Raw genomic sequence first — 26,574 nt, 5'->3', positions numbered from 1 at the left:
CCGGTATATAGTAAGTTTACTTACTTACTTTATTGTGTATTTCAAATGTCTTATTCTTATTTCTCGTGTGATTTTATTTCTCGTAATATATTGTTCTTGATTATTGCATTGTTGGGTTTTGATTTCACAGTACATTTCACAGTACTTGTGCATGTGACATTAAAACTTGAAACACACGCTAACACCAGTCTCTGCCTGCCTGTTTGTTTATTTCAGAGTGTGATGCAGGGGACCATTCCCTACCTGGGCACTTTCCTTACAGACCTAGTCATGATGGATACAGCCATGAAGGACTACCTGGACGTGAGTGGCACACACACACACACACACGCGCACGCGCGCGCGCACACCTACACACTCACACATCCCCTCTTTCCTCAAAATTACACACAACCCAATTTCTGTTCTGAATAACATATTTTCTTGTTTACAGGGAGGGCTGATCAATTTTGAGAAGAGGAGGAAGGTGAGAAATGCAATATGAATATAAAGTGTGATGATGATTATGGTGATTACAATGATGATGAAGATGTGAGTGCATATTGATCATTTTCTTTCCTCTGGTTTTATAGGAGTTTGAGGTGATTGCCCAGATCAAGCTTCTGCAGCTGGCCTGCAACAACTATAACTTCACCCGAAACAAGCGTTTCCGAGAGTGGTTCTCCGGTGTGGACAAACTCACAGAGGCTGAGAGGTAAGAGAGAGAACAGGTAGTATTCTGTTACAAATACATGAAAGAGTATTTTCACACTGCACCAGAAATAGATTGTCGTGGGTGTGAGGAACAGTAGGGGGGGAAGAGGAGGAGGAGGGAGAGAGAGACTCTTTGAAAAGGAGGAGTAATAAAGACCGGAACACACAAACACATGCTCTTCTTTGTGTGTTTTTTTCCACAGCTACAGCCAGTCATGTGAGATCGAGCCACTGTCAGAGTCAGCCTCCAACACTCTCAAGAAGAAGAACACAGGAATCATCAAACGCTGGAGCGAGTAAGTCAATAAATATTATTGCAGAAAGTTATTTCTGTTCAATAGGTGCTATATATGATTTACAGTCTATTTGTGTCAATGTGTTTTAACTCATTCTTCACGCTCTTCTTTTCTCCCACACTTGCTCTCAACCTGCATTTTCTCTTCCATCTCTCCCCTCTCTCTGTCCCTCTCTCTGTCTCTCTCCCCTCTCTCCTTCCCATTTCTTCACTCCCTCTCTCAGTCGCCAGCCTGCCAGCTCAGAGCCAGGCTGCAGCAGTGCGGGCAGCTCCCACTCCAAGTCCTTTGACCAGCTGCGTTACGCCCCCTGCCTGGGGGGCTCGGGTGGAGGTGGAGGGGGTGATGGAGCGGACTCCCTGAGCGTCACCTCCGCTGGCTCCAGCAGCTCCGATGTGGAGGAGATCAATATCAGCTTCATCTCCGACTCACCCGATGTCCACGAGCGAAAGGTGTGAGAGAGAGAGGAGATCTATATATCTATTTATTTAATTTATACAGGAAAGTCAATTAAGAATATATTCTTATTTACAATGATGACCTGTCAGAGGACAAGGATGTATTACTACGAGTGTGTGTTGACATCTGTAAGCTGGAAGTTGCCCCACCATGTATGATGGGGATGTCATATCTCTGAGTCTTGCTTTAGAGACCACAATACCAGTATGATCACTATAGCCATACTACTGTCTTAGCATAGTATAACTCTTCCATCCCACAAGAAACAGCTCATGTGAGGCCCACTGGTGACTGTAGCTCTTAATTCCTTTTCTGTAGACCTCCACGCCTTCCGTAAAACATTCCAATTCCACGTTAGGGAAGTGCGGCCCCTTGCCTGACCTGGCACCCACGGTACTATTTAATACTTCCTGTACCATTTCTCTGTTTCACCTGTGCTAGCTTGTGGTGCAGCCATTTCACAATGCCATCAGAGGAGTGTGCTGTTTGCACTGTCTATCTGAGTGACGTCACCATCACATCACCCCTGTAGCCATTTTGTGTATGGGCGAGAACGGCGTGTGTGTGTGTGTGTGTGTGTGTGTGTGTGTGTGTTGAGTAGTTTCCGAATGTGTGCAGGTGTCGATTTATTAATGTGTCTGCTCCCTTTGATCACCACTGCACCTTGACCTTTTTGTTTTGACTGGTTTTATTTGTTGTGCCTTTGGTGAAGAGTTCACCTTGTATCCATAGTAACAGTTCACCTGGTTGCACATTCTTCTGTCCACATATTTCATTGTGTTTTCTACATTTTATGTGCATGTCATGTTAGTAGCAAGTACTCTTGGGGATCCCATTAGAGAAAAAAATGCCAGCCTCAATTTCAGTGTTCCCAAGTATTTTGTCTTAATTCACTGGAATTCATTCAATAGTTTCCAGTCATGTTAAATTATCCTGTTTAAGATGCATTGCTTTCCTTGATTGCATCTCAATATTCTTAAGTGGTACTGTGATCTAACCTGTGCTGCCCCCCTTCTCTCTGTTTCTCTCCAGTTCTGGGAGTCCACCTCTCTGTCCTCCTTGGATGCCTCTGGTCTGGGCTCTGGCTCGGGCTCCAGTAGCGCCTCTTCCTCCTCCATGTCCTCCACGCCTGTGGCAGGGGCGGGCTCCCGCTCACACAAGCGCTCCGTGTCGGGCGTGTCCAGCTACTCGTCGCTGTCACTGCCCCTCTACAACCAGCAGGTGGATGACTGCTGCATCATCCGGGTCAGCCTGGACGTAGACAACGGCAACATGTACAAGAGCATCCTGGTGAGCTGCTGCGTTGGTGTTGAATATGATAGATTAGAAAAGAGAATTTCCCTGCCAATGTGTTTAGTGGTTGTGAGGTCTGGTTGAGCCAAATGTCTTGTGGTCATCACATGATCTCCAGGTGACCAGTCAGGACAAGACGCCGGCAGTGGTCAGGAAGGCCATGGTGAAACACAACCTGGACCGGGAGAGAGCGGAGGATTACGAACTGCTGCAGAAGATCTCTGAGGAGAAAGGTCAGTCAGCTGTTTGTCACGTTCACTCAGGACTTACAGTAGAACCTGAAAGATACAAACCTCAAAGTTCATGCATTTTGAACTACATTTCACACTTACAAACATTTCAGTTTTCCCCACACCCTCCATTCTGGATCTGTTTGTATCTCTGGTCACACTGTCATTTTTAGAAATACCTGCACACGCCTTGTCTAACAATCTCTCCTTCCATCTTCTCTAACAGATTTTTACATTCTCTCTTGCCTGTTGTTTCAATGTGCCTTTCAACCATGCCAGTGTTTCTTTTGCACCCCCCCCCCCCCTCCTCCACAGAGCTGAAGATTCCAGACAATGCCAACGTTTTCTATGCCATGAACTCTTCGGCCAACTACGACTTTGTCCTGAAGAAACGCGGCTTCCCCAAGGTGGGCCGGACCAAGCACGTGGCCAGCTCCACCCTGCCGCGAATGAAGCAGAAAGGCCTGAAAATCGCAAAGGGCATCTTCTGAGGGGCAACGCCATGTCACCAGAAACCCTCACCCACCTCCCTGCTTCCTGCTGGGCTTTCTGGGTGCCATCTTTGAGTGCCACCCCTGCTGTGCCATGGTAGAGGGGCCTGTTGCTTGGCTTGGCCGTGTTCAGCATCTGAGCGTGAAAGCCTCAGAGGACTAATAAAGCTGAATGGAATGGAAATCCCTATTGGTCAATGAACTTGCACTCAACTCCATTTTGCGAGGCAGGCGACTGTCCTTGTGGAAGTAGTGACTCTGTGTGGATGCTGTGGATGCTTACCCACACCTGACCCCTCTCCCAGGTGTTTCCTAACCAGGCTACAACCCATGTTCAGGTCACTTCCTGTTAGCTTCACAGCTCTCTGTGGACGTCCTAATCGAGAGGGGAAAACCTGAGTAAAAATATAACTATGTCGTCTAGGTGCGTAGGGAAATGAATTCCTCCCCTCTAAAGGAGTTACACTCCCTCTAGTTTCTACAGACCTCTCCCTCAGCAAAGGTTCAGGTACTATTTTTTTACACTCCTTTCTAGACTACTATCAACTGCATCTGTTTCTTCGATGTTCCGCGACACGTGGACTGAGACAGATGGACAGATGCTCAGTACTGCCAGCTAGCAGAGGGAAATGCGTTCCAACGAACCACTAAAAGGATTTTGGGAGAGAAAGGCCCCTACTGGATAGATACATCTGGTTGTTAACCAATCATCAGAAACTTTACTCCTTTTAACTCCTCACTGCTAATGGGAACATGTCCAGTTTTTTAAACTAACACTATTCACACAAATAGGGCATTATTATTACTACAAACATTCAATAATAGCTCATTTTGTCACTGCTTTGATGCGGTGGCACTCTGCATTTGTGCATTGCGTCTTATTTCTCCAAGTGGTGCTAACAGACAATGAAATGCTACAGCCAGCCCGCTCCCTCCCTCCCCTTTTATTTCATGCCTGATGTCTTTCAGTTTCACACTAGAGTTTGAGAGAGAGGCTCTCTCCTGACAGCGAGGCCAACATGAAGGAGTAGGCAGCCATGAGGGCTCAATGATGATGGTTCATGGAAATAGTGCAACTGAGGCATCCAGCATCCATTTTGGTTCAGTATTTGTTTTAATGGGTGCATTTCTGGGAAGCCAAAAAAAGTGATGTGGCCAGTTAGAGTACATTATGGTGACCTGAAATGCACAATGTCGGGCGGCCATTGCGGCTCAAACGTGATGGCACTAAATGGCTTCTCCACGATTGGCAATGCCTTAGAGCACAGGTGTCAAACTCATTCCACGGGGGGCCGAGTGTCTGCGGGTTTTCGCTCCTCCCTTGTACTTGATTGATGAATTAACATCACTAATTAGTTAGGAACTCCCCACACCTGGTTGTCTAGGGCTTTATTGAAAGGAAAAACCAAAAACCTGCAGACACTAGGCCCTCCGTGGAATGAGTTTGACACCCCTGCCTTAGAGAGTAGAACTGCCTACATGTGAGCCGAATGGCACAAAATGGCTGTTGTTGGCATGGTGACCACTCCCTCAGATCATCAAGAAAGTTAGAAGTTAGCTCCGAGCCATTTGATGGACCCCAATGTGTGCTAGACCCTCCCTTTTAACTAGAAGTGTGTGTGTGGAAAGTACTCAAGCACTCGAGAGAGAGAGATGTATGTTGTATTGTGAAATGAAGTGTGGTTTTTAAATGTCCAGTCTTTTTGTTCCCTATAGTGTAAAGAAGAAGAAACGAGAATGAAAGGTCTGTCCCTTTTGTTTGCTCCCTTTCTTTTTCTCCTTCATCAAGGCCTTTCGTCCTTGTGTACCAGGGTTGGAGGTCAACTTCATTTAAATTCAGTTAATTCAGGAGATAAGTGAAAAAAGAGGAAGAGAAAGTACAACTCAACTAAAACTTAGTCAACTCCACGTGTGCCAAAGACCGGTGGACGATGATGAAGTATGAGGTGGTTTCGGGAGCATTGAGATTTGAAGTGGAGGGAGTGAGTTTGCCTGCTGTTGAGAGGCTCAGAAGTTGTGTGATTCTTTGTCTATGACTATGATTGAAGATTATGTGATGATGAGTCCTTGGTTTGTAGTACCCCATGTCTATCCATTTCCTACAGTATTGCAGCCATTGGATCAAACCTAATATCACTATTTAACAGCAGCCATGACAGTGGTGTTGTGGATTACAGTGTTAGAACTCAAGCCTTTGCTCAAAGAGTTTTCTGAAACTAGTGACTTTTTGACTGTGACCGTGTCACACTGAGTACGGTTACATGCACACAATAATACAATTATTGTGAATAGTCAAATTAATATAATAGTTTGATTAAAACGTTTACATGCTTTGCAAGAATAAATTATTTCCCTCATAATTCTGTTTACATGGACACATCTGAAATCAGACTACCTGGTGGGACTTTGATAAATGCAGAATATCAGCAATCAAAATAAACGTTCTATCACAAGGACCATGTTATTTTTGTAAAGCATAGTTGATTCTAACGTTTATGTGAAAACGCCTTCTAAGATGTGTACTTTTAGTTTTTCCTAACTCACTTCACTCGCGCAAAAGAAGGAAGCTCGCCCTGCTTGAGCTAACACACACACACAGATCAAACACATCGCTATAACTGATTAAAGCTTTTACATGTCCTACATTTTTAAAAGATTGCTCAGAAAATCAGGTGATTTAATTGGCGTATGCTTACTTCGAATATGACTGTATGCCGATTTAAGATGAGCAGAGTAAGGTGTTTACATGACTAATGCCATACTCAGCCTTCTGCCATAATTAGTTTAACATCAAATTATTAATGTGCATGTAAACGTACTCAATGTGTCATGTGCAAGACAGTAAATGTTCTAATAGGGACATGTGATTGGATCTCTATCAGAAGGAACATCTAAACTGGCTATACTTCACTTTATAGCCTTTTTACACTGTTGTGCTAACCTGAACCGGAGTGTGCTGGCTGGATCTGATATTTTCTTTTGAATGGTACGTAACCAGGCCAACGCAGTACAGCAAAAAGGTTATGACAAATGCCACAAAAATCCTATAACACGCCACAGGAGTCGTCAGTCTACATTTTCCAACAAACGCTTGATGTGCCTAACAGTAAAGCCATGGAAATGGTTTCATGTGCTATGATGATCGTGTTTCACATGTCAGTTATCAGAAACATGGGTGGTCATATTTATCGCATGTTAGTACTGCATTATGAATGCATTACGGCAGTATAATATAAATGAAGTGATTTTCATGCTTTCAAGTGTGCTGGTTGGTGGTGGTGTTGAAAAGGACGCTGTATGTTTGTGAATGTTGGGGTCCGGTAGTCTACTGTGATTACATGTGATTTGCTAGACTTCATGTTAGTGGTGTTGATGGAAGTTGTCCCTAAGCCCTGATTCAAGGTCAGCGTCTATTTCTACATCCTATTAACAAGATTAGGATTTGTGTTGGGGAAGCTGAACCTGGATCTGCAGTTAAATACTTTTTGTGGTTGATCAACGAGTGAGGGATGGATTCTTTAACTGGAGATCCTTAAACTTTTGTGAAAAATCATGCATTTGTGTCAATGGGAGATTTACACTTAAGTTTCCAGTTAATGTCAGTAAGCGTCATCCCGGAATGTGTGCTTATTTTTTGCAAATGTCTTTGAGCCCTCCCCAGCTACCCAGCCTATCTACACTGAGTGTACACAACAGTAGGAACACTTTCCTAATACCGAGTTGCACCCCCCCCCCCCCCCTTTGCCCTCAGAACAGCCTCAATTCGTTGGGGCATGGACTCTACAAGGTGTTGAAAGCGTTCCACAGGGATGCTGGCCCATGTTGACTACAATGTTTGTCACAGTTTCAAGTTGGCTGGATGTCCTTTTGGTGGTGGACCATTCTTTATACACACAGGAGACTGTTGAGCTTGAAAAACCCAACAGCGTTGCAGTTTTTGACACACTCAAACCGGTGCGCCTGGCACATACTACCATACTCTGTTCAAAGGCACTTAAATATTTTGTCCTGCCCATTCACCCTCTGACTGGCACACATAAACAATCCATGTCTCAATGCTTAAAAATGCTTCTTTAACCTGTCTCCTCCCCTTCATCTACACTGATTTGAAGTGGAGCTTTCAACTGGATTCACAAGGTCAGTCTGTCATGGAAAGAGCAGGTGTTCTTAATATTTTGTACACTCAGTGTATATATCAGAGGTTGGAGAGGGGGATCTGACAAAAAGATGTCCGCATTTCAGGTTTCACAAATGCTAGTCTGTGTGTGTACGTGAGACACACACTCTTCTGTGTCTATGTATTGTAAATGAAGGGCCAAAGACTGCACCTCTCCACGAATCCCTCTATGTTAGTCCCTCTCAGAAACCCAGACTGATCAGGAATATGTCATCTTGCCTCAACCTCTCACAATGATCATCCTTAAAACCTTCGTGCCATCGCTCTCCGTCACTGTCAAAGGCTCTGAACTTTCTAACGATTACCTGTTCAATGTTTTTTCTATGTTCTTTTTGTATTTTTTGTATATTAAAAGACTCAATGTCCTTTGTACTTTAGATTATTTTCTTCATTTTCCTGTTTTGTGTTTGCTGGCTTTATTTATTAACTTGTAAATACTTTTTGTAGCATTGTACATTGTTTCTTTTCCCATGCAATTACAAATTAATATATATGTAAATATAAATATATATGCGAAGTTTATACCACAGTATTTGTGGATCAACTTGTCTCCATATCCCGTTGACTTTGGTTGCTTTACGTCAATCCTCTGTCGTTTTTGTATAATGCTCAGTTTTGATATTGCTTTCCCCCTTATTGTGTTGTTTGTAATGGAGAAAAAACACCTAATAAAAACTTACTGTGTGTCAAAACATTTGCATATGTCTTCGATGTACTATACTGTATAGTACTTATACTGCATTATTAGGATACCCCACAAAAAAAAACTTTGCCTATCTATACCCATTCAAGTATTCACAACAGCTTTAGGTTTCCTCAGGTCATGACACCATTGAGGGTTGCAGTATGGTTCATCAAAATCTTTATTTATTGAACATCTATGAAGTGACATTTTCAAATTAAAAGTCCCTTTCAACAAAATATACAGGTAACTGGCAAAATAAAGAAAACTTCAGTAAATGAGGGATACAAACTATATTGAAAGCAGGTGCTTCCACACGTGTGGTTACGGAGTTAAATAAGCAATCAGGGGCACAACTTTAAATGTCTTCAAAAATGGAAGGCATTCGGGAGGCAAGATCAGGTGGGACCATTCTAGCCAATGAGAGGGCAGATACGCCTTGTGAACAACAGGCACAACGGTTTCCACAGCCACAAAGTCAAAATTGGCTACAGCGTAAAAAACTAAAATGTGCTTTTTGGTCATAATTTAAGATTAGGCATAAGGTTAGCAATAGGTTTAAAATCTCATTTTAAGAAATTATGAAATAGGCGGGTTTATGACTTGGCTGTGGCTGTGGTAACGAGTGACGACCAGACAACTCCGGTATAAAGTGCAGGGATGTCACGTGTCCAACTTGTATCAGTACATTCCTAACAATCGAATCATTACGAAACTTCTATTTGAGCAAATAAGCCATTCAATCTTTTGTTAACCAAATTCGAAACACTCATTGACCTCCACAAAAAAACTCTTTGCTTGGTGTGAGAAAAAACACCACCTGCTGGAGAAGACAGATTTTGGGCCCAGTTATCCCTCTAGTCTTGCCTCTTACACTCTGTCTTATTGACTTTAAAAGAGGAGTCTAAACGGAGCATAGGGGGTTTTAAAGGGTGTGCGTGTGTCTCAGTCACCAGATCTCAACCCAACTGAAAACTTTCTGGAGCGGCTAATTAGACCTCGTTTTGCACCACCATGATCAACAAAACACCAAATTATGGAATTTCTCATGGAAGAATGGTGTCGCATCCCTCCAGTACAGTGCCAGACACTTGTAGAATCTATGCAAAAGCACATTGAAGCTGTTCTGGCGGCTCGTGGTGGCCCAACGCCATATTAAGACACGATGTTGGTGTTTCCTTTATTTTGGCAGTTACCTGTATCAATAAACAATACATTTGACATCAAATCAAAAGCAAGCTCTGTGTACAGATACAAGACATTAGTACAAATGTCCTGTGTGTCTAGTACAGCTAATGAGCAGTGACTCCTGTTGCCAGAAACCCAGTAACTCTTCTCTGTTAGACATGTGGGCTTCTTGCTAGTTCAAAAACTAATTCAGTCAAATCATATTCAACCAAGAGCAGTGTACTGAGGGGTATCTCAGTTGTTGTTACTCTGTCTTCTGTCTGAAGCCCATTCCCCACACAAGTCATTGACACTAAAGGCCGGGATTCAATCCGATCACGCATTTGGAAAATGCCTTTACAGTATGCATTGCTGACACAAAACATTGCCTTTAAAAAATATGCATTGCTGATCTGATTGAATCCTGGCCTGACACGGAACCCAAACCGTCTGCGCGCGTGGGCCATCGTGCATAAATGTATTTTATCCCCCCACACCAAACGCGATCACGACACGCAGGTTAAAATATCAAAACAAACTCTGAACCAATTATATTAATTTGGGGACAGGTCGAAAAGCATGAAACATTTATGGCAATTTAGCTTGCACTTGCTAGCTAATTTGTCCTATTTAGCTAGCTTGCTGTTGCTAGCTAATTTGTCCTGGGATATAAACATTGAGTTGATATTTTACCCGAAATGCACAAGGTCCTCTACTCCGCCAATTAATCCACACATAAAACAGTCAACCGAATCGTTTGTAGTCATCTCTCCTCCTTCCAGGCATTTTCTTCTCTTGACTTTATATTGCGATTGGCAACTTTCATAAATGGGTATAACCAATGAGGAGATGGCACGTGGGTACCTGCTTCTATAAACCAATGAGGAGATGGGAGAGGCAGGACTTGCAGCGCAATCTGCTTCAGAAATAGAACTGACTTCTATTTTAGCCCTTGGCAACGCAGACGCTCGCTGGCGCGGGCGAGCAGTGTGGGTGCAATAATTGAATAACATGTATGTCTAAATGTATTTTGCAACGCTCGCGGTGTAGTCAGCCTGTTAGGCTATTCACCCTGATTTGCTCCTGATAAATATAGTAGCACCCGTCGACAATTGTCTCTATCTTCGCTATTCCTTGTTTCATTGGATGACCTTGGTTACGTGGTAATATGTTCTAAATTACAGTGTCTACACAATGTTACAATGTAATGAGTGCTTGAGTAGTTCTTAGACCAAATACTATTTTACACTCAAGTAGTTTTTAGAAAGGCTACTTTTACTTCATCTTGGGTGACGGTGCCTTTGTAAGGACTCCTTCGTATTGAAGCATTTGCCCCAACCATGGCGCCTATAGAAATGTTCACTTGGTTTTCGGTGTGACTTTTTTTATGTGTACCTAATGCACTTGATGAAATATAGCATTTTCTACATACAGGACACACATAGGATTTCTCCCCTGTGTGTGTCCTCATGTGAACTGTCAGAAAAGCAAGAGCTGCGAAATTTCTCTCACAAAAACTGCAATTAAGAGGTTTCTCCCCTGTGTGCCTTCTCATGTGCACTTTCATATCTGAACCATGGAGGAAACATTTACCACAAACATCACAACTATGTGGTTTCTCACCTGTGTGAATCCTCACATGCAACTCCATGTGTGCTTTCTGAATGAATCTTTTGCCACAGAAGCGACAGGGATAAGATTTCTCCCCTGTGTGGCTCTTGATGTGAACTTTTAGATTAGAGCTACTGCTGAAACCTTTGCCACAATGAGGACATTGATACAATTTCTCCCCTGTGTGGCTCCTGATGTGTTTGTTCATATTAGAGCGGTTGCTGAAACATTTACCACAATATGAGCATTTGAATGATTTGTCCCCTTCGTGAATCGCCATATGCATTATTAGTTCAGTATTCACAGTAAAACGTTTACTACAAACATGACAAGAAAATCTAGTATCAATATGAGTTTGGAGATGTTCTTGCATGTGGAATCAAAGTGTTTTCCACACACACCACAAAGATGGTCTTCATCCGTCATATGTATTGTCATGTGAGTAACTAAAGAAATCATGGAGATAAAAGACTTCCCACACACTTTACAATAACAAAGAGGCAGAGCAGGACTTTGAATTACACTACTAGGTGATTTCAGATGGGACAACTCCATGGATACCCTACCCTCATTAGTACTGAAGCAGGACCATTGTCCTTTTACAGTCTGTATTCCCATTAATCCAAGTGACTGAGGTCCTCCTCTCTCCCTCTGATAAGCATCATTATTTTCAATCTGAGCTGCAGAACACTGTGGGTTCGCAGCAGAGAGGGGCCGGGAGTCACTGGTTGGGTCTGACACACTGTTCTCTTCATCAGTTTCTGTGTTAATCTGTTCAGTTGAGGTGCAGGGAACAGGGTCTCTCTGTCTGTTTTCTACACTTTGGGTTCGGTGAAGATCTGAGGACTGACTTGGGTCCTGATCATTGTCACTTTTCACAAAGGCAGAAGAGAATATGAAGTCTTCCTCTAGCCGTTGAAGCTGCTCTTTCCCCTGATTGGTCCTGAGTTCTTCCTGTTCCTCTTTAACCTCCTGCCCCAGATTGGGGCTCCATTCCTTCTCACAGTGTTGCTGCTCAGGGGGAACCTCCTCTTCAGAGACAGGGAGCTGCTGGAGGTCTGGAGAAGGAAATCAAAACGCTGAAATGAGACAACTTGCTCCTGGTCACCAAACGGCTATTATAAAGCCTTTGTGTTCCCGTCTGTTCTATTATAAAGCCTTTGTGTTCCCGTCTGTTCTATTATAAAGCCTTTGTGTTCCCGTCTGTTCTATTATAAAGCCTTTGTGTTCCCGTCTGTTCTATTATAAAGCCTTTGTGTTCCCGTCTGTTCTATTATAAAGCCTTTGTGTTCCCGTCTGACCTATTATGAGCACCGCGATCGGCCAATGTGTCAGACTCAAAGCTCTCTGTGTTCATAATCCTTGCTGGTGAGACTGTGTTGGAAATCTTTGAAACGTTAACCTTCATATTATCGAGAAATAATTTGACAAATACAAAAGATACTTACTATAAGCGTTTTTAACACAGAGTCCCACAACACTTTTTGAGCTACGACACTTTTTGAGCTAATAGAAGCTGGGAAGGAAAAAAAAACAATCTTGGATCAAACCTGGGTTACACAAAATACCACATTGGGAATCTGTGTTAAAACAGTTTACAAGTGTACCTTTTGTAGGCTATTTGTACAATTCTCTCTTGATATTAAAATAGTTACAAAAGGTGTCTAAAACCGTATTCACAAACAAGGATTATTAATGTTTTTAGACAGTTTCGGGTCTGTTTACATATTGGCCGGCCCAGGCACACATAATTGTACCGACGGGAACCCAAAGGCTGTGGGTCGTTATCGGGTGCACGACCTGTTCAGGACACCTTTTCTCATGCACTAATGCTGCATTCATGACATGTCGGAAACTCTGAACCTCCTAGTTAAAATGAAGGTAAATTATTTGCGTACCACTTCCTATTGGTTAATTCTGATACATTCCAAGTGGGAAACTTGAGTATCATCTTTCTACAACGAGTCATGTATAGCCATAACAGATTTTCATTACCTTTTGTATCTGCTTTTGAGACACGGTTCGAATCCCACCCTAGGACAATAGATGTTGAGTAATTACAATCACAATACAGTAACTATTGATCACTTTATTATGTATTATTGTAATATGTATTCATTATAGAATTTTGTCAGTTATTAATGATACACCTATAGCTTTTTTAACTGCACTGTAGAGAGTGGCACTGGAACTCTGCACCAATACCACAAGTATCTTACTTATTAACACAAACCAAAGACGGTCATTTAATATGAATGCACTTTTATTGCAACTGAGGAAAAAATTATGTTTTTTAACTCAGACAAAAGCACACAGAATTTCCCCAAGAACTGTACACATTAACAAGCAATACTGTATTACAATATTATCAATCACATTTTGATTTGATAGATATTGAGTAATTATTTAGATATGTATAATGGATATGTAGGCCCAGATATCTCCAAACTTCAAATAAAATGGAGCATACATAAAATAAACAAGGTATTACAATTTATATACATTGGGGCTAGTGTGTGTGTGTGAGAGAGAAAGAGAATGTTGTGTTTTATTTTTTCTTGTTAGCTACCCATCTCTGCTTTTCCGCTTCATAAAAAGCTGAGGCCAGGAACTTCCTCCAGGTCATCTTTCTTTCCATTCCTTGGCTTTGGTACATCGAAAATACTTTTGCAGGACAATAAACATATTTGCCTGTCACTCCTGGGAACCCTGTGTGTATGTGAGGGCTGTTGGGGCCCTGTTTCATCTGCAGATGACAAAACCTGCACATATTCCTAGAGGGTTGCAGGTCTGCTGACTTCGTTTTGGGCTTCTTTTGTGCCACACGTTCTTTTGTGGCTTTAAGTTCACGCTGAAAGAATTCAGTGGAAGCAAAGTCGTCAAAAGACATTTTGGGGTTTGTGAGGCCCTCTGCACCATAAATCTGGAAGACCTTGGTGGAACAGTAAAAATACCTCACCTGTCCACGCTGATAGAAAAAGTGGACAGACGAACCATTCTTGCGGTATTGGGACTTGGCCTGACCACAGGAAATACATGTTTTTGTCTGCTTCTGCTTCTGCTGCTGACACTGTTCTTGTTGTGGCCCCGCTAGCTGCTGTTGCTGCTTCTCCAAGATGCCCAGGACAATCCTCTCATCTTTAGTCAGAGGGACGTCTTGGGTTGACAAGGATGGTGGATTGACAACAGCAGGTGGCAGAGCTGTGACTGGGACACTGACTGTGTCACTTCCCACAGTCAGCCACTGGCACAGTTGTGGTGTCTGGAGGAGCTTCTCAGGGCTGGTGTTCAGTGAGGAGCCAGTCTTGATAAGCCTAGTACATGCACTTCTGGAAGAGGCGGTCAGGGGCAGTGGTGGAGTGCAGGGCAGATCTAAAAGAGAGATGCACAAAGTGACAATGAATATACAGCTCAACAACGCGTTTGTGAGTGAGTGAATGAGTGAATACATGCGTATGTAATATCATTTTGAAAGATCTGTATCTATTAGGGGCTCCTCAAAAGTTTCTCTCTTCACAGCCAGTGTAGCAGGAGCTGGTGCAGCTGGTAAATTAAATACCACAGAGAACTGCTGGCATATCTAAAAGTGAAGCACAATTTTCTTAAGTGTCAATAATTACACAACTAAACTGTTTGAGTGGAGTGTAAGTCATTGAGAATGTAATAGTGAAGGGGGAGAATATAATATTTTTTTTGTTACTTATCTGGATATTATTTTTGACGATATATCACAATATTATTTTTGACAATATCGCAATATTTTTGCACTAGTTGGCTGTACCGGTTTCAAAACTCAAGTATTTTTCCTTCAAGGTTGTTCTCTATCTACTTTTTAAATAGTTAGCCAATTCGTTTTTAGCACTTTTATTTCCATGACTGATTAAACACGTTTTCTGATGGCCCTCTTGTCCCTCTACAGTAGACACGAGGTGGGAAATATGTTTGGAACATCGAATCGCAACACATATTGTATTTGCAACTTAGTCATAATATCATATCATGTGGTCCCTGGCAATTCCCAGCCCAAAATTAAATACCACAGAGGACTGCTGTGACTACAGCTGAACTGCTGGGGGTGGCAGATCTAAAAGAGAGATGCACTGAGCTCATCAGTACGGGACATTCTGCTGCCAATGTTAGTCTATGGAGATTGCATGACTGTGTGCTCAATTGTATACACCTGTCAGCAACATGTGTGGCTGAAATAGCCAAATTCACTCATTTCAAGGGGCGTCTACATACTGCTGTAGTGTAGTTCCAAAGGTGTTCAAAACCGTATTCGCAAGCGAGGATTAACGTTTTTAGACAGCGTGTTGGGTCTGTTTACATATCAAATCAAACTTTATTTGTCACATGCGCCGAATACAACAAGTGTAGACTTTACCGTGAAATGCTTACTTACAAGCCCTTAACCAACAGTGCAGTTCAAGAAGAAGAAAATATTTACCAAGTAGACTAAAATAAAAAGTAATAATAAAAAGTAACACAATAAGAATAACAAGGCTATATACAGGGGGCACCGGTACCGAGTCAGTGTACGGGGGTACAGGCTAGTTGAGGTAATCTGTACATGTAGGTGGGGGCGAAATGACTATGCATAGATAACAAACAAACAAACAGCGAGTAACAGCAGTGTACAAAAGGGAGGGGGTGTCAATGTAAATTGTCCGGTGGCAATTTTATGAATTGTTCAGCAGTCTAATGGATTGGGGGTAGAAGCTGTTGAAGAGCCTTTTGGTCCTAGACTTGGCACTCCGGTACTGCTTGCCGTGCGGTAGCAGAGAAAACAGTCTATAGAATCTGGAGTCTCTGACAATTTTATTGGCCGGCCGCGGCACGCATAATTGTACTGATGGGAACTCAAAGGACGTGGGCCATTATAGGATACAACTCAAGGTGTCATTAAAAGAAATGCACGCCCCTACCCAATGTTACAAATATTTTCAAATTACGCTCTCCTTGTACTGTAACAAAACAATGTGCACACCTTCCCCACTCAAATAACTAACTAATAATAACTGTAGGAACCCTGTGTTTAGAACCGTGGATATCGACTTCGCCACTTCAGCATGCTTTTGTGTCACAGCTGATGCCACGTAGGGCTACTGGCCTAAAGGTTGAGGTTTCCCTGACCACCAGGCACAAGCTCACTCTCCCTGCCCGTTTCATTTACACTGCAATCAGAGCCGGCTACAGACAATGATCAGCTAGGGGAAAATCAGATTTCCAACATTTTGATGCCATATTTATAATTATATAAAATATACGCAACAAATTTTCCACCATCAGGTTCTGTACCAACACACCACACAACCAATAAACAAAGGATACAGACTTTGGGCCCTTCAATATAATGGTTTGTGTTTTCAACACCACAATAAATAGACTCGACACACAGAAAATACATCCCTCCCTACCTTGTAGGACTACCCAGTATCTAAGGCTTGACCATCTCAGAATGTCATTCAACTTTGTTGTTTTGTAACAGATGTCTCTTTCCATTCATCAAATGGCCCTGCACAGTTTGGAATGACACACACATACCATTCAAAAGTTGTGTGTCACTTAGAAATCTCCTTGTTTTTGAAAGAAAAGCACATTTCTTGTCCATTAAAATAACATCAAATTGATCAGAAATACAGCATAGACATTGTTAATGTTGTAAATTACTTTTGTAGCTGGAAACGGCTGATTTTTAATGGAATATCTATATAGGCGTACAGAGGCCTATTATCAGCAACCATCACTCCTGTGTTCCAATGGCACATTGTGTTAGCTAATCCAAGTTTATCATTTTAAAAGGCTAATTGATCATTAGAAAATCCTTTTGCAATTATGTTAGCACAGCTGAAAAGTGTTGTGCTCATTAAAGAAGCAATAAAACTGGTCTTCTTTAGACTAGTTGAGTATCTGGAGCATCAGCATTTGTGGGTTCGATTACAGGCTCAAAATGGCCAGAAACAAAGAACTTTCTTCTGAAACTCGTCAGTCTATTCTTGTTCTGAGAAATGAAGGCAATTCCATGCAAGAAATTGCCAAGAAACTGAAGATCAGGTACAACGCTGTGTACTACTCCCTTCACAGAACAGTGCAAACTGGCACTAACCAGAATAGAAAGAGGAGTGGGAGGCCCCGGTGCACAACTGAGCAAGAGGACAAGTACATGAGAGTGTCTAGTTTGAGAAACAGACGCCTCACAAGTCCTCAATTGGCAGCTTCATTAAATAGTACCCACAAAACACCAGTCTCAACGTCAACAGTGACTCCGGGATGCTGGCCTTCTAGGCAGAGTTCTGTCCAGTGACTGTGTTCTTTTGCCCATCTTAATCTTTTTATTGGCCAATATGAGATATGGCTTTTTCTTTGCAACTCTGCCTAGAACGTCGAGACTGGTGTTTTGCGGGTACTATTTAATGAAGCTGCCAGTTGAGGACTTGTGAGGCGTCTGTTTCTCAAACAAGGCAGGGGGGTGGATCGGAAAACCAGTCAGTATCTGTTGTGATCACCATTTGCATCATGCAGTGTGACATCTTCTTTGCATATTGTTGATCAGGCTGTTGATTGTGGCCTGTGGAATGTTGTCCCACGGTACTCTGTGCACTCAAATTCCTTATGCCTGCCTATACCATAACCCCACCGCCACCATGGGGCACACTGTTCACAACGTTGACATCATCAAACCACTCGCCCACAAGACGCCATAAACACTGTCTGCCATCTGCCCGATCCAGTTGAAACCGGGAGTCATCTGTGAAGAGCACACTTCTCCAGCGTGCCAGTGGCCATCAAAGGTGAGCATTTGCCCACTGGGGTCAGTTACGATGCCGAACTGCAATTAGGTCCTTGGGGAGGACAACCTTCAGGAGGACAACGAGCACGCAGATGAGCTTCCCTGAGACGGCTTCTTGTGCAAAACCAGTTTCATCAGCTGTACAGGTGGCTGGTCTCAGACATTTTACATTTAAGTCATTTAGCAGACGCTCTTATCCAGAGCGACTTACAAATTGGTGCATTCACCTTATGACATCCAGTGGAACAGCCAGGCCATCCGACCTTTAGCCATAGGCCGCCTCGAATGCGCGACAGTGCTTTGGGCGCGCAGGGGTAATGACAAGTTTAAAGATATAGTTGCGACCGGTCCTTTGTCGTTTGGACTGACCATAAAGAACCTTAGAGAGTACATCACGTCTGCCAACGACTAATGCACGTCAAGCCTCGTTGGGCGTTGTTTTCTGCTCGTTCGAGTTCGTTGATTTCCTATCGCCGGAAATAAGAACACAAAGCTGATGTCCTTATCCTCCGCTCTTTAGTTCTTCTGTGGCTTCTACCGGACCCCGAGGGGATTCTCCCCTGAAGGGCCACGTGTTAGTTCGGGTTGACTGTCTGGGGAATTGTATGAGAACAGTGCAACGCATATCCACTCCTAAATACCACACACTGCGTCGCCGCGCGCTTGTCACCTAGTGAACCTTCCTGTTCGGATCCTAAGTTCCCTCTACCCAGCCTGGCTGTTCTTCGTGGGCTTCACTCGCCAAGTTAAGCATGGGCACCCCGGCGTTCGGGGTACGCTTTGCTTCTAACTCGCCAGCGGTTTGGATGGCCTAACTCAGGAGCCGGGACACCCCACTCGTGGCTGCTTGTTCGGAACACTGCCAGCGCAGACTACAGTCAGGGTAACCTCCCCTGCCGGTCCGTTCTAAATCAGACCGCTTCCCATTCCTTGTCTCGACCAACTGGTCTCACATCGCCTTAGACTTATCTATTACCCGGCTCTGCCCTTCCGTCTGCGGGGAAGACTGTTGAAGATTTCTACGGTTATCGATAGGTTCTCTAAGGCGGCACATCTTTCATTCCCGCCGCCTTATACCTTTTCCTTCCGCTAAGGGAACCGGCACAAATCATGCATGAGAAAAGTGTTCACGAATTCATGGCCTCTCGCGTTAGACGCCCGTTTCACACATGAGGTCCGCAATTCACGTCAACAGTTTTTGGGAGGGACTTTCTGCTCGTTTGATGTGCTTCCGTCAGTCCTCTTCCGGGTTTCATCCCGCCAGTCTAACGGTCCAGCAGAAATATGGGCCAAGATCCGATCGATTCGGTCGATATACGCAAGCTCATGTTCGTTTTCGAAAACCCTGCGTCTTGGCAGAACAGCTTCCCCTTGGGGCTGAAGTACACTCAACCTGACTCGCTTCCTTCGTCTGCTACCACTAGGCTATCTCCGTTTCAGAGTGAGCTGGGTACCCTACGGCCGCACTTTCTATGTGCCTATTCCAGTCATGTCATCTGCTAGCCTCCTCTCTCGTTTGCTCTGTATCTCCACGGGCTTTTCGCCCACCAACAGCTCGCCCGATCCAGCGTCCTCGTTCTCGCTCAGCCTTTTGTCAGACGTTGTGAGCGCACCTGGAGGAGGGTCAGGTCTGCACTTTCGCCGTTACAGGTGCGCAGACTGTGAGATAGCCGCAATAAACGTAGGATTAAGAAGTCTAGGTATGTCGCGTCCAAGAAGTGTGGCTTTCACTCGTAAACCCTTCCCCTTACGACCAGCTTCTCGCAAGTTGACTCCGCGGTTCTCATTATTCTTCATATGGTCCGGTTCCGTGTCTCCTTCTTCTTTGCCTGCTCGAAGGTTCGTTCAATACCTTGTGCTTGTGCGACGCTCGCACTCTTCTTCACGCGACATCTTTCGTCGCGTCCACCCGTCTCCATGTCTTCCATGTTCTGACAATAAGTCCTTTTTGTTTTTTTCGTCTTCCCCCACCCCTGTCCTCTTTTTGGCTCTCTCTTTTCGGGTCTTCGCCGGTCTTCCTAGCCCGACTCTTGAGGGGTGGACCGGCTTCCATGCTCTAGGGTCTTCTCCTATTCCTCTTAACCCCATTTCGTCTATCCAGCCTCTTGTGTAATCCATGCGTGATCAACAAGGTACACAGCCCCTTTCAACTTAAATCCCTTAATCAATAATTTATACGCCCTCTCAACAGGTTCCCTCGGAGAGTTCATCAATGAGCCCTTTCAGGGATCGCCTTGATAAGCTACTTTCCGAGGAACGGCTTCACCTCCTTCCACAGTTTCGGCTGGGCGCGCTGTATATGTACCCGTACTTCTATAAACAGTCTGCCCCCTCGAATTATGTCTTCCGACCGTGGTCTCGCTACCGTGCTAATCGCATTTTAAGTATTGTACACCTCTACTTTGGACGAATCCTAATCCTCTTCCATGCCCCTTCCCTTCCCACACTCCTCTCCCTCTTTTGAAATCCCCTCACCTTCCCCCTACCCGCAGGAAACTACGCTCGACCTCAACTTTAACTAGCTGTTCTTCCCACTCCTCATTGGGCCCTCCCTCCATTGGCTGCGAACACTCACGTGTATCCTTCGTCCCCTCTACCGCTCCCCCGCTCACAATCCCAACAGCTTCCCCACACTGCCCTACTCGGCGTCTCGGCCCGCACCGTCCCTTGTCGAGGCCCCCCCCTCTATTTACAAGGTACGGAAGATCATGGACATGCGTTTCTCTCCGTCGGGCCGACGTGGCTCACAGTACTTGAGCCTCGATTCGGGGGCGTTACGCGTCTCCTGAAGCGATCAAGGACCCCTCTTCCATCCTATCCATTCTTCCCTCGTTGGCTGCTGATTCACACACCTTTCTCCACCAACATTTCTCAAGGTCGAACGCGCTAGGCGTCTGCGTTCATCTTGATTGACACACACCTCCCTCCTCCCTCTCTTTCACCGTGTCGCTCCCTTGACACTCTCTACACTGGCAGTGCCCGTTCCTCCGCATTCGTAGCCCGACTGCCGCCAATCACTTCGGTGCCTTAACGGCAGCCCACCCATGCACCTCGTGGAGTTACGCACCGCTCGCGAGCCGCGCTCCCAAGCCAGGGGCCAGGGCACGCGAAGGACAAGAACCGGCGAGAGAAGCAATTGGAGGAGAGAAGCCCGCGCGCTCACCTGCGGGACTGGCAAATCTTCACTCTCCACATTTACCTCTTCCGCTCCGCCCTTCAAGAGGCACAGTAACTACCTGGCGGTCTCTACCCACGAAACAAGGAAATCCCATTTCAGCATCATGAGCGAAGGACGTCCTTTATAAGCACCGTTCACTCCCCACGTCCCCTGCAAACGATGTCCGACTCGGAACACACGACCACACGGTCCACACATATGGATCAGCGTCCCGAAGAGATGCAACCAAAATGCAACTCCTCTCCTCAGGGTAATAGAGTTAATAGTACACATGAAGAATAAGATAAATGACTAAACTAAAAGACCGAGTCAACCCTCCCACAAAACACTAAGTACACATGTGACCACGTCCACCCCAAAGAAAGAACGCATGTCAATGAATAGTGCATTCCCGGAAGCCTATATAGTAAAGAGTCGTGAATATCGTTAAATAACGAGATTCATAAGAGAAAAGACATCAATTAAAGTAAAAAAAAAAAAGCAACAAAAAAGGAAAAATCAGAGACACAAGGAAAAAAAGAAAAAAAGGAGAAAAAAAAACAAAAAAAAAGGGACATATAGAGAGAAAAAGAAAACGAAATATTACCCACAAAAAAAAAGAAAAAAAGACAAGCATAAAAAAGATGAAAAAAACAAAAAAAAAAAAAAAAAGGAGCGCACCCAATCGGACACACAAAAAAGGACGGGGAAGGGAGGGGGGAGGGAAAGAGACACCCGAAGGAACAGAGTGCAAGGAAAAAGGGCGAACGACGCAAGAGAAAATGGAGACTAAATTTAAGATCACAGAAAGACATGGTAGTACACTGAGAGAAAAAAAAACGTTTACATGTATACATCCGAACAAGCAGGAAAGCAAAAGCTTCAGACCGAGTACAGAAACGATAGGATGGATGATATGAAAGAAGACGCTAGGAAAGAACAAAGAAAGATGTACAAGCGGGTGAGATCTAGAGTAAAGACGCGACTAATCGAGAGAGACAGCATACACGTCGCGAGAAAGAAGATAAAATGGCTCGATGGGGCTGTATCACTACAATAGACAAAAACATGAACAAACCAGCGAAACAAAACAAGAACGGAAGGGAAAGGAGGGCGTAGAATCACATAGGTAGAACTTTGACAGAAAGCGAAAGACGTAAAGAATGGAAGACAACGAACACACTAGAGAGGAGAAAGGAACAATAAAGGACCACCGCGGACATACGAGCATAAAAAAAAAACGCATAACGCAAGAAACGGATAAAACGGAAAGTACCAAAGAAAATAAAAAGTAAGACATACCGTGTGAACGAGATAGAACATCAGAAGAAAAAAAGCAGAGGAAGCATGAATACACAAACTGAGATAAGTACACAAGCAACAGTTGCAGGTCCCGAATAGGATATAAAGAGATATATGTGATGCGCGTATGCAACTAGAAAAATCAGTGAAGATCAAAAACAAGGAGTCGATAACCAAACAGAAACAGGTGAGAAAAAATAAAGGACAAAGGCCAAAAAACGTGATGAAGGTCCAGACCATGTTCACAAGAGTGAGGAACGTAAGAAATATAGGGTACAAAATAAAGAGAAACCATGACATCACACCTAAAGAAAGAGTCAGCAAAATACGTCGTTAATACTCATCGAAACAAGAAGCGAATAGGCGTACGGTAGAAAATATAAAACAGAAAAAACAGAAAATAGAAAAAAAAATCCTCGCAAGAAGTAAGAACAACAGGACGGAAGGGAAAAAAATAAAATATACGAAAAAAGAAGTGGCAGAAAAAGAGTGAAAAAAAAAAAAAAAAAAAACAAAAAAAAAATAATTAGATAAAAAAAAAACAAAGGACAAGTACAAGAAGAAAAAAATAAAATGTAATAAAAAAAACAAATCAACCAAAAAACAAAAAGACTTAAAGACAGGAAAAAAAAGTACAAAACAAACAAAAACAAAAGCAAAAAGAGAGTACAAAAAAGGAAACAAAAAAAAAGACACAGAATAGGAGAGTAAAAACAATAGAATGTATATCTACCTAATATGAAAGCAAGTAAACAGATATAACTGAGAACTCGGCGCTAAAGACATAATATTATAAGAACAATCAGGAAGAAAATTCTCAGTGCATTGAAAGCAAGAACGATTAACGGGAGAAGAAGAAGATAGTAATGACAGCGATATACAAATTGATAGAGTAGAAAAAAAAGAATATTGAAAAAATAAAAGAGGGCTTATAACAAAAGAAATAAAGCAAAATCATAATAAATGAAACTTATTAAAAAAAAGATACTCAAAGAATGTCACTGTTAAGAAAGACATGATCTCTCAATCTGACCTCCCTCCTCCCCCCTCTCTGCAGACTGACTTCAGGGATCAGCCATTTTGAGAAGGGCCGACAGAACATGCCAATCCCACGTAAGACAATTCCAGAATACGAGCCAACTCAGCGGGAGATCTGGTTCTGCTCACACTGGGCCCTACCTGGGCCTGACCATCCTTTCCCCTCTCTCTCCAGATGAAATCTCGCGTTGTGACACGGCCGGCCGCCCAACAAACTGCCGCTTACCCTAATCCCCCTCTCTTCTCCAGACCATTCTCCCGGAGACCCCTTCTCCTTACCTCAACCCTCGCTCCATCACTCACCCCTGACCGTTAGGCTACGGTCCCTTCGCGGTCTCTAAAAAGAAGCAGGAGAGTGCACCCCTTCTGACAAAACCTACTACTCGAATCCCTCCGATGTCAACAACTGACAGACTCAGTATCCTTCTTCTTTTCCTCCTCTAAAACTCTTGAACGTGCCGTCCTGTGGCCAGCCTCTCCCTGCCATCTCTCTCATGAACAGACCTTCCTTCGATCCAAATCAGTCCAGCGTTTCAAGACAGTCATTCAACTGCGACTGCCTTCTCTGTATCTCACTTCGGAGCGCGCTCACCGAGCGACTGCTAAAGCCTAACTTACTCTCATCCTGCTCATCTCTGCTAGACTCATATCGGCTTGCCCTTTTCGATACTGTGAACATCCAAGATCCTCCTCTCCACCCTGCTCCGAGTTGGTGCATCTCCGGTCTGCGGCCCACGGCTTGATTGCCGTCCGACCGACAGGTTCACCATATCACAGTTTCCGGATCTATTACAAAAGAGAGAGCTTCATTGTAGCGGATGCGAGCTTCAACTGGAAGCCAGTGGAGAGAGCGGAGAGCGGGGTGACGTGAGAGAACTTGGGAAGGTTGAACACCAGACGGGCTGCGGCGTTCTAGATGAGTTGTAGGGGTTAATGGCACAGGCAGGGAGCCCGGCCAACAGCGAGTTGCAGTAATCCAGACGGGAGATGAAAGTGCCTGGATTAGGACCTGCGCCCGCTTCCTGTGTGAGGCAGGGTCGTACTCGCGTGATGTTGTAGAGCATGAACCTACAGGAACGGGCCACCGCCTTGAGGTTAGTTGAGAACGACAGGGTGTTGTCCAGGATCACGCCAAGGTTCTTAGCGCTCTGGAGGAGGACACAATGGAGTTGTCAACCGTGGATGGCGAGATCATGGAACGGGCAGTCCTTCCCCGGGAGGAAGAGCAGCTCCGTCTTGCCGAGGTTCAGCTTGAGGTGGTGATCCGTCATCCACACTGTATATTCGCCAGACATGCAGAGATGCGATTCGCCACCTGGTCATCAGAAGGGGGAAAGGAGAAGATTAATTGTGTGTCGTCTGCATAGCAATGTTAGAGAGACGACATGTGAGGTTATGACAGAGCCAAGTGACTTGGGTTATAGCGAGAAGGAGAGGGCTAGAACAGAGCCCTGGGGGACACCAGTGGTGAGACCGTGGTGAGGAGACAGATTCTCGCCACGGCCACTGGTGGAAGCGACCTGTCTCAGGTAGGACGCAATCCAGCCGTGGGCCGCGAGAATGCCCAACTCGGAGAGGGTGGAGAGGAGGATCTGATGGTCACAGTATCGAAGGCAGCCGAGATAGGCTAGAAGGATGAGAGCAGGGAGAGAGAGTTAGCTTTAGCAGTGCGGCGGAGCCCTCGTGAACAGAGAAGAGCAGTCTCAGTTGAATGACTGTCTTGAAACCTGACTGATTTGGATTAAGAAGGTCATTCTGAGGAGAGATAGCAGGAGAGCTGGCCAAGGACGGCACGTTCAAGAAGTTTTTGGAGAGAAAAGAAAGAAGGGATACTGGTCTGTAGTTGTTGACATCGGAGGGATCGAGTGTAGGTTTTTTCAGAAGGGGTGCAGACTCTCCGCTCTCTTGAGACGGAAGGGACGTAGCCAGAGGTCCAGGGATGAGTTAGAGCGAGGTGAAGGATAAGGGAGAAGGTTCCCGGAAATGTCTGGAGAAAGAGAGGAGGGATAGGGTCAACGGGCAGTTGTTGGGCGGTCCGGTCCGCACAAGACGCGAGATTTCATCTGGAGAGAGAGGGGAGAAAGAGGTCGAGCGACAGGGAGGGCAGTGTGAGCAGAACAACGGTGCGTTTAGACTTAGCAAACAGATCGGATGTCGTCGACCTTCTTTCAAAAATGGTTGACGAAGTCATCTGCAGAGAGGAAGGAGGGAGGGGGGGGGGGGCAGGGGAAAAGGGGAGAGGAGGATTCCGGGAGGGAGGCAGAAGGTGAGAACGAGCTTCGCTAGGGTTTAGAGGCAACGATGCTTGGGAATTTGTAGACGTGTATGATAAGTGGCTTTAGCGCCAGAGACAGAAGAGGAAAATGTAGAGAGGAGGGAGTGAAAGGATGCCAGGTCGGCAGGGAGGCGAGTATTTCCTCCATTCCGCCTGCGGCTTGCCCGGAGCCTGTTTGTGAGCTCGCGAATGAGTCGTGACCACGGAGCGGAGGGGAGGACGCGGCGGCCTGGAGGATAGGGACATAGAGAGTCAAAGGACGGAAAGGGAGAGAAGAGGATGGGTTTGAGGAGGCAGAAATCAGGGAAGATCGGTTGGAAGAAGTTTGGAGCAGAGGAAGAGATGATAGGATGGAAGAGGAGAGAGGAGCGGGGGATGAGAGAGCGAAGGGTTGGGAACAACGCGCGATACACATCGCGAGTAGGCGGCAGTGTGGGGAAGTGATTGGTGAGAGCGAAGAGGGAAAAGGAATGACACAGGTAGTTGTCGGAGATTGGAGGGAGTTGCAATGGGGTTAGTGGAAGACACAGCATCTAATAAAGATGAGGTCGAGGCGTATTGCCTTGCCTTGTGAAGTACGGGGGGAAGGTGAGAGGAGTGAGGGTCAAAAATCGATGGAACGAGGAGTGGAAGAAGAAGGAGGGCAGAGAAGGCATGAGCTCAAAGGGTAGCACGTGGGGAGGTTAAAGTCGCCCAGAACGTTGTGAGAGGTGAGCGGTCCTCAGGAAAGGGCGTTATCAAAGCTCCAAGCAATTGATGAACGCTCCGAGGGAACCTGGAGGGCGATAAATGATAAGGATGTTAAGCTTGAAAGGGCTGGTAACTGTGACAGCATGGATTCAAGAGGAGGCATAAAAGACAGTTTGGTTAGGGGACGAGAAGAGAGGAATGACCACTTGGGAGAGATGAGGATCCC

The 26,574-nt window shown here is 44.7% G+C and overlaps 2 protein-coding genes across 6 annotated transcripts in view; one reads left to right on the top strand and one right to left on the bottom strand.

Annotated features, from left to right (window-relative positions):
• The window catches only part of LOC112080611 (ral guanine nucleotide dissociation stimulator), an 83,739-nt gene extending 75,411 nt beyond the window's left edge, over window positions 1–8,328 (top strand). For 2 of the 3 annotated variants that reach the window (XM_024146439.2, XM_024146437.2), the window contains exons 9-17: window positions 217–303; window positions 434–466; window positions 573–694; window positions 897–989; window positions 1,213–1,438; window positions 1,764–1,838; window positions 2,478–2,735; window positions 2,857–2,971; window positions 3,284–8,328. In XM_024146439.2, the coding sequence (XP_024002207.1) occupies window positions 217–303; window positions 434–466; window positions 573–694; window positions 897–989; window positions 1,213–1,438; window positions 1,764–1,838; window positions 2,478–2,735; window positions 2,857–2,971; window positions 3,284–3,459 (1,185 nt within the window). In that variant the 3' untranslated portion in view covers window positions 3,460–8,328. The remainder of the gene's footprint in view (window positions 1–216; window positions 304–433; window positions 467–572; window positions 695–896; window positions 990–1,212; window positions 1,439–1,763; window positions 1,839–2,477; window positions 2,736–2,856; window positions 2,972–3,283) is intronic. The other variant, XM_024146438.2, reaches the window with a different exon arrangement.
• A 2,970-nt stretch (window positions 8,329–11,298) lies between these two features.
• Window positions 11,299–26,574, bottom strand: part of LOC112080610 (uncharacterized) — a 19,300-nt gene continuing 4,024 nt past the window's right edge. The window contains exons 2-4 of one of the 3 annotated variants that reach the window (XM_024146433.2): window positions 13,666–14,468; window positions 13,092–13,130; window positions 11,362–12,154 (exon numbers count right to left, since the gene is read on the bottom strand). In XM_024146433.2, coding sequence (XP_024002201.1) covers window positions 12,005–12,154; window positions 13,092–13,130; window positions 13,666–14,468 — 992 coding nt within the window. In that variant the 3' untranslated portion in view covers window positions 11,362–12,004. Of the gene's footprint in view, window positions 12,155–13,091; window positions 13,131–13,665; window positions 14,469–26,574 lie in introns of all 3 variants that reach the window. The other 2 variants (XM_024146436.2, XM_024146435.2) reach the window with 2 other exon arrangements.

Source organism: Salvelinus sp. IW2-2015, unplaced genomic scaffold (genome assembly GCF_002910315.2).
Source record: "Salvelinus sp. IW2-2015 unplaced genomic scaffold, ASM291031v2 Un_scaffold16393, whole genome shotgun sequence".
Taxonomy (NCBI): Eukaryota; Metazoa; Chordata; class Actinopteri; order Salmoniformes; family Salmonidae; genus Salvelinus; species Salvelinus sp. IW2-2015.
Note: the sequence above shows the minus strand (reverse complement) of the source record. Positions and strands in the feature narration are given on the sequence as shown.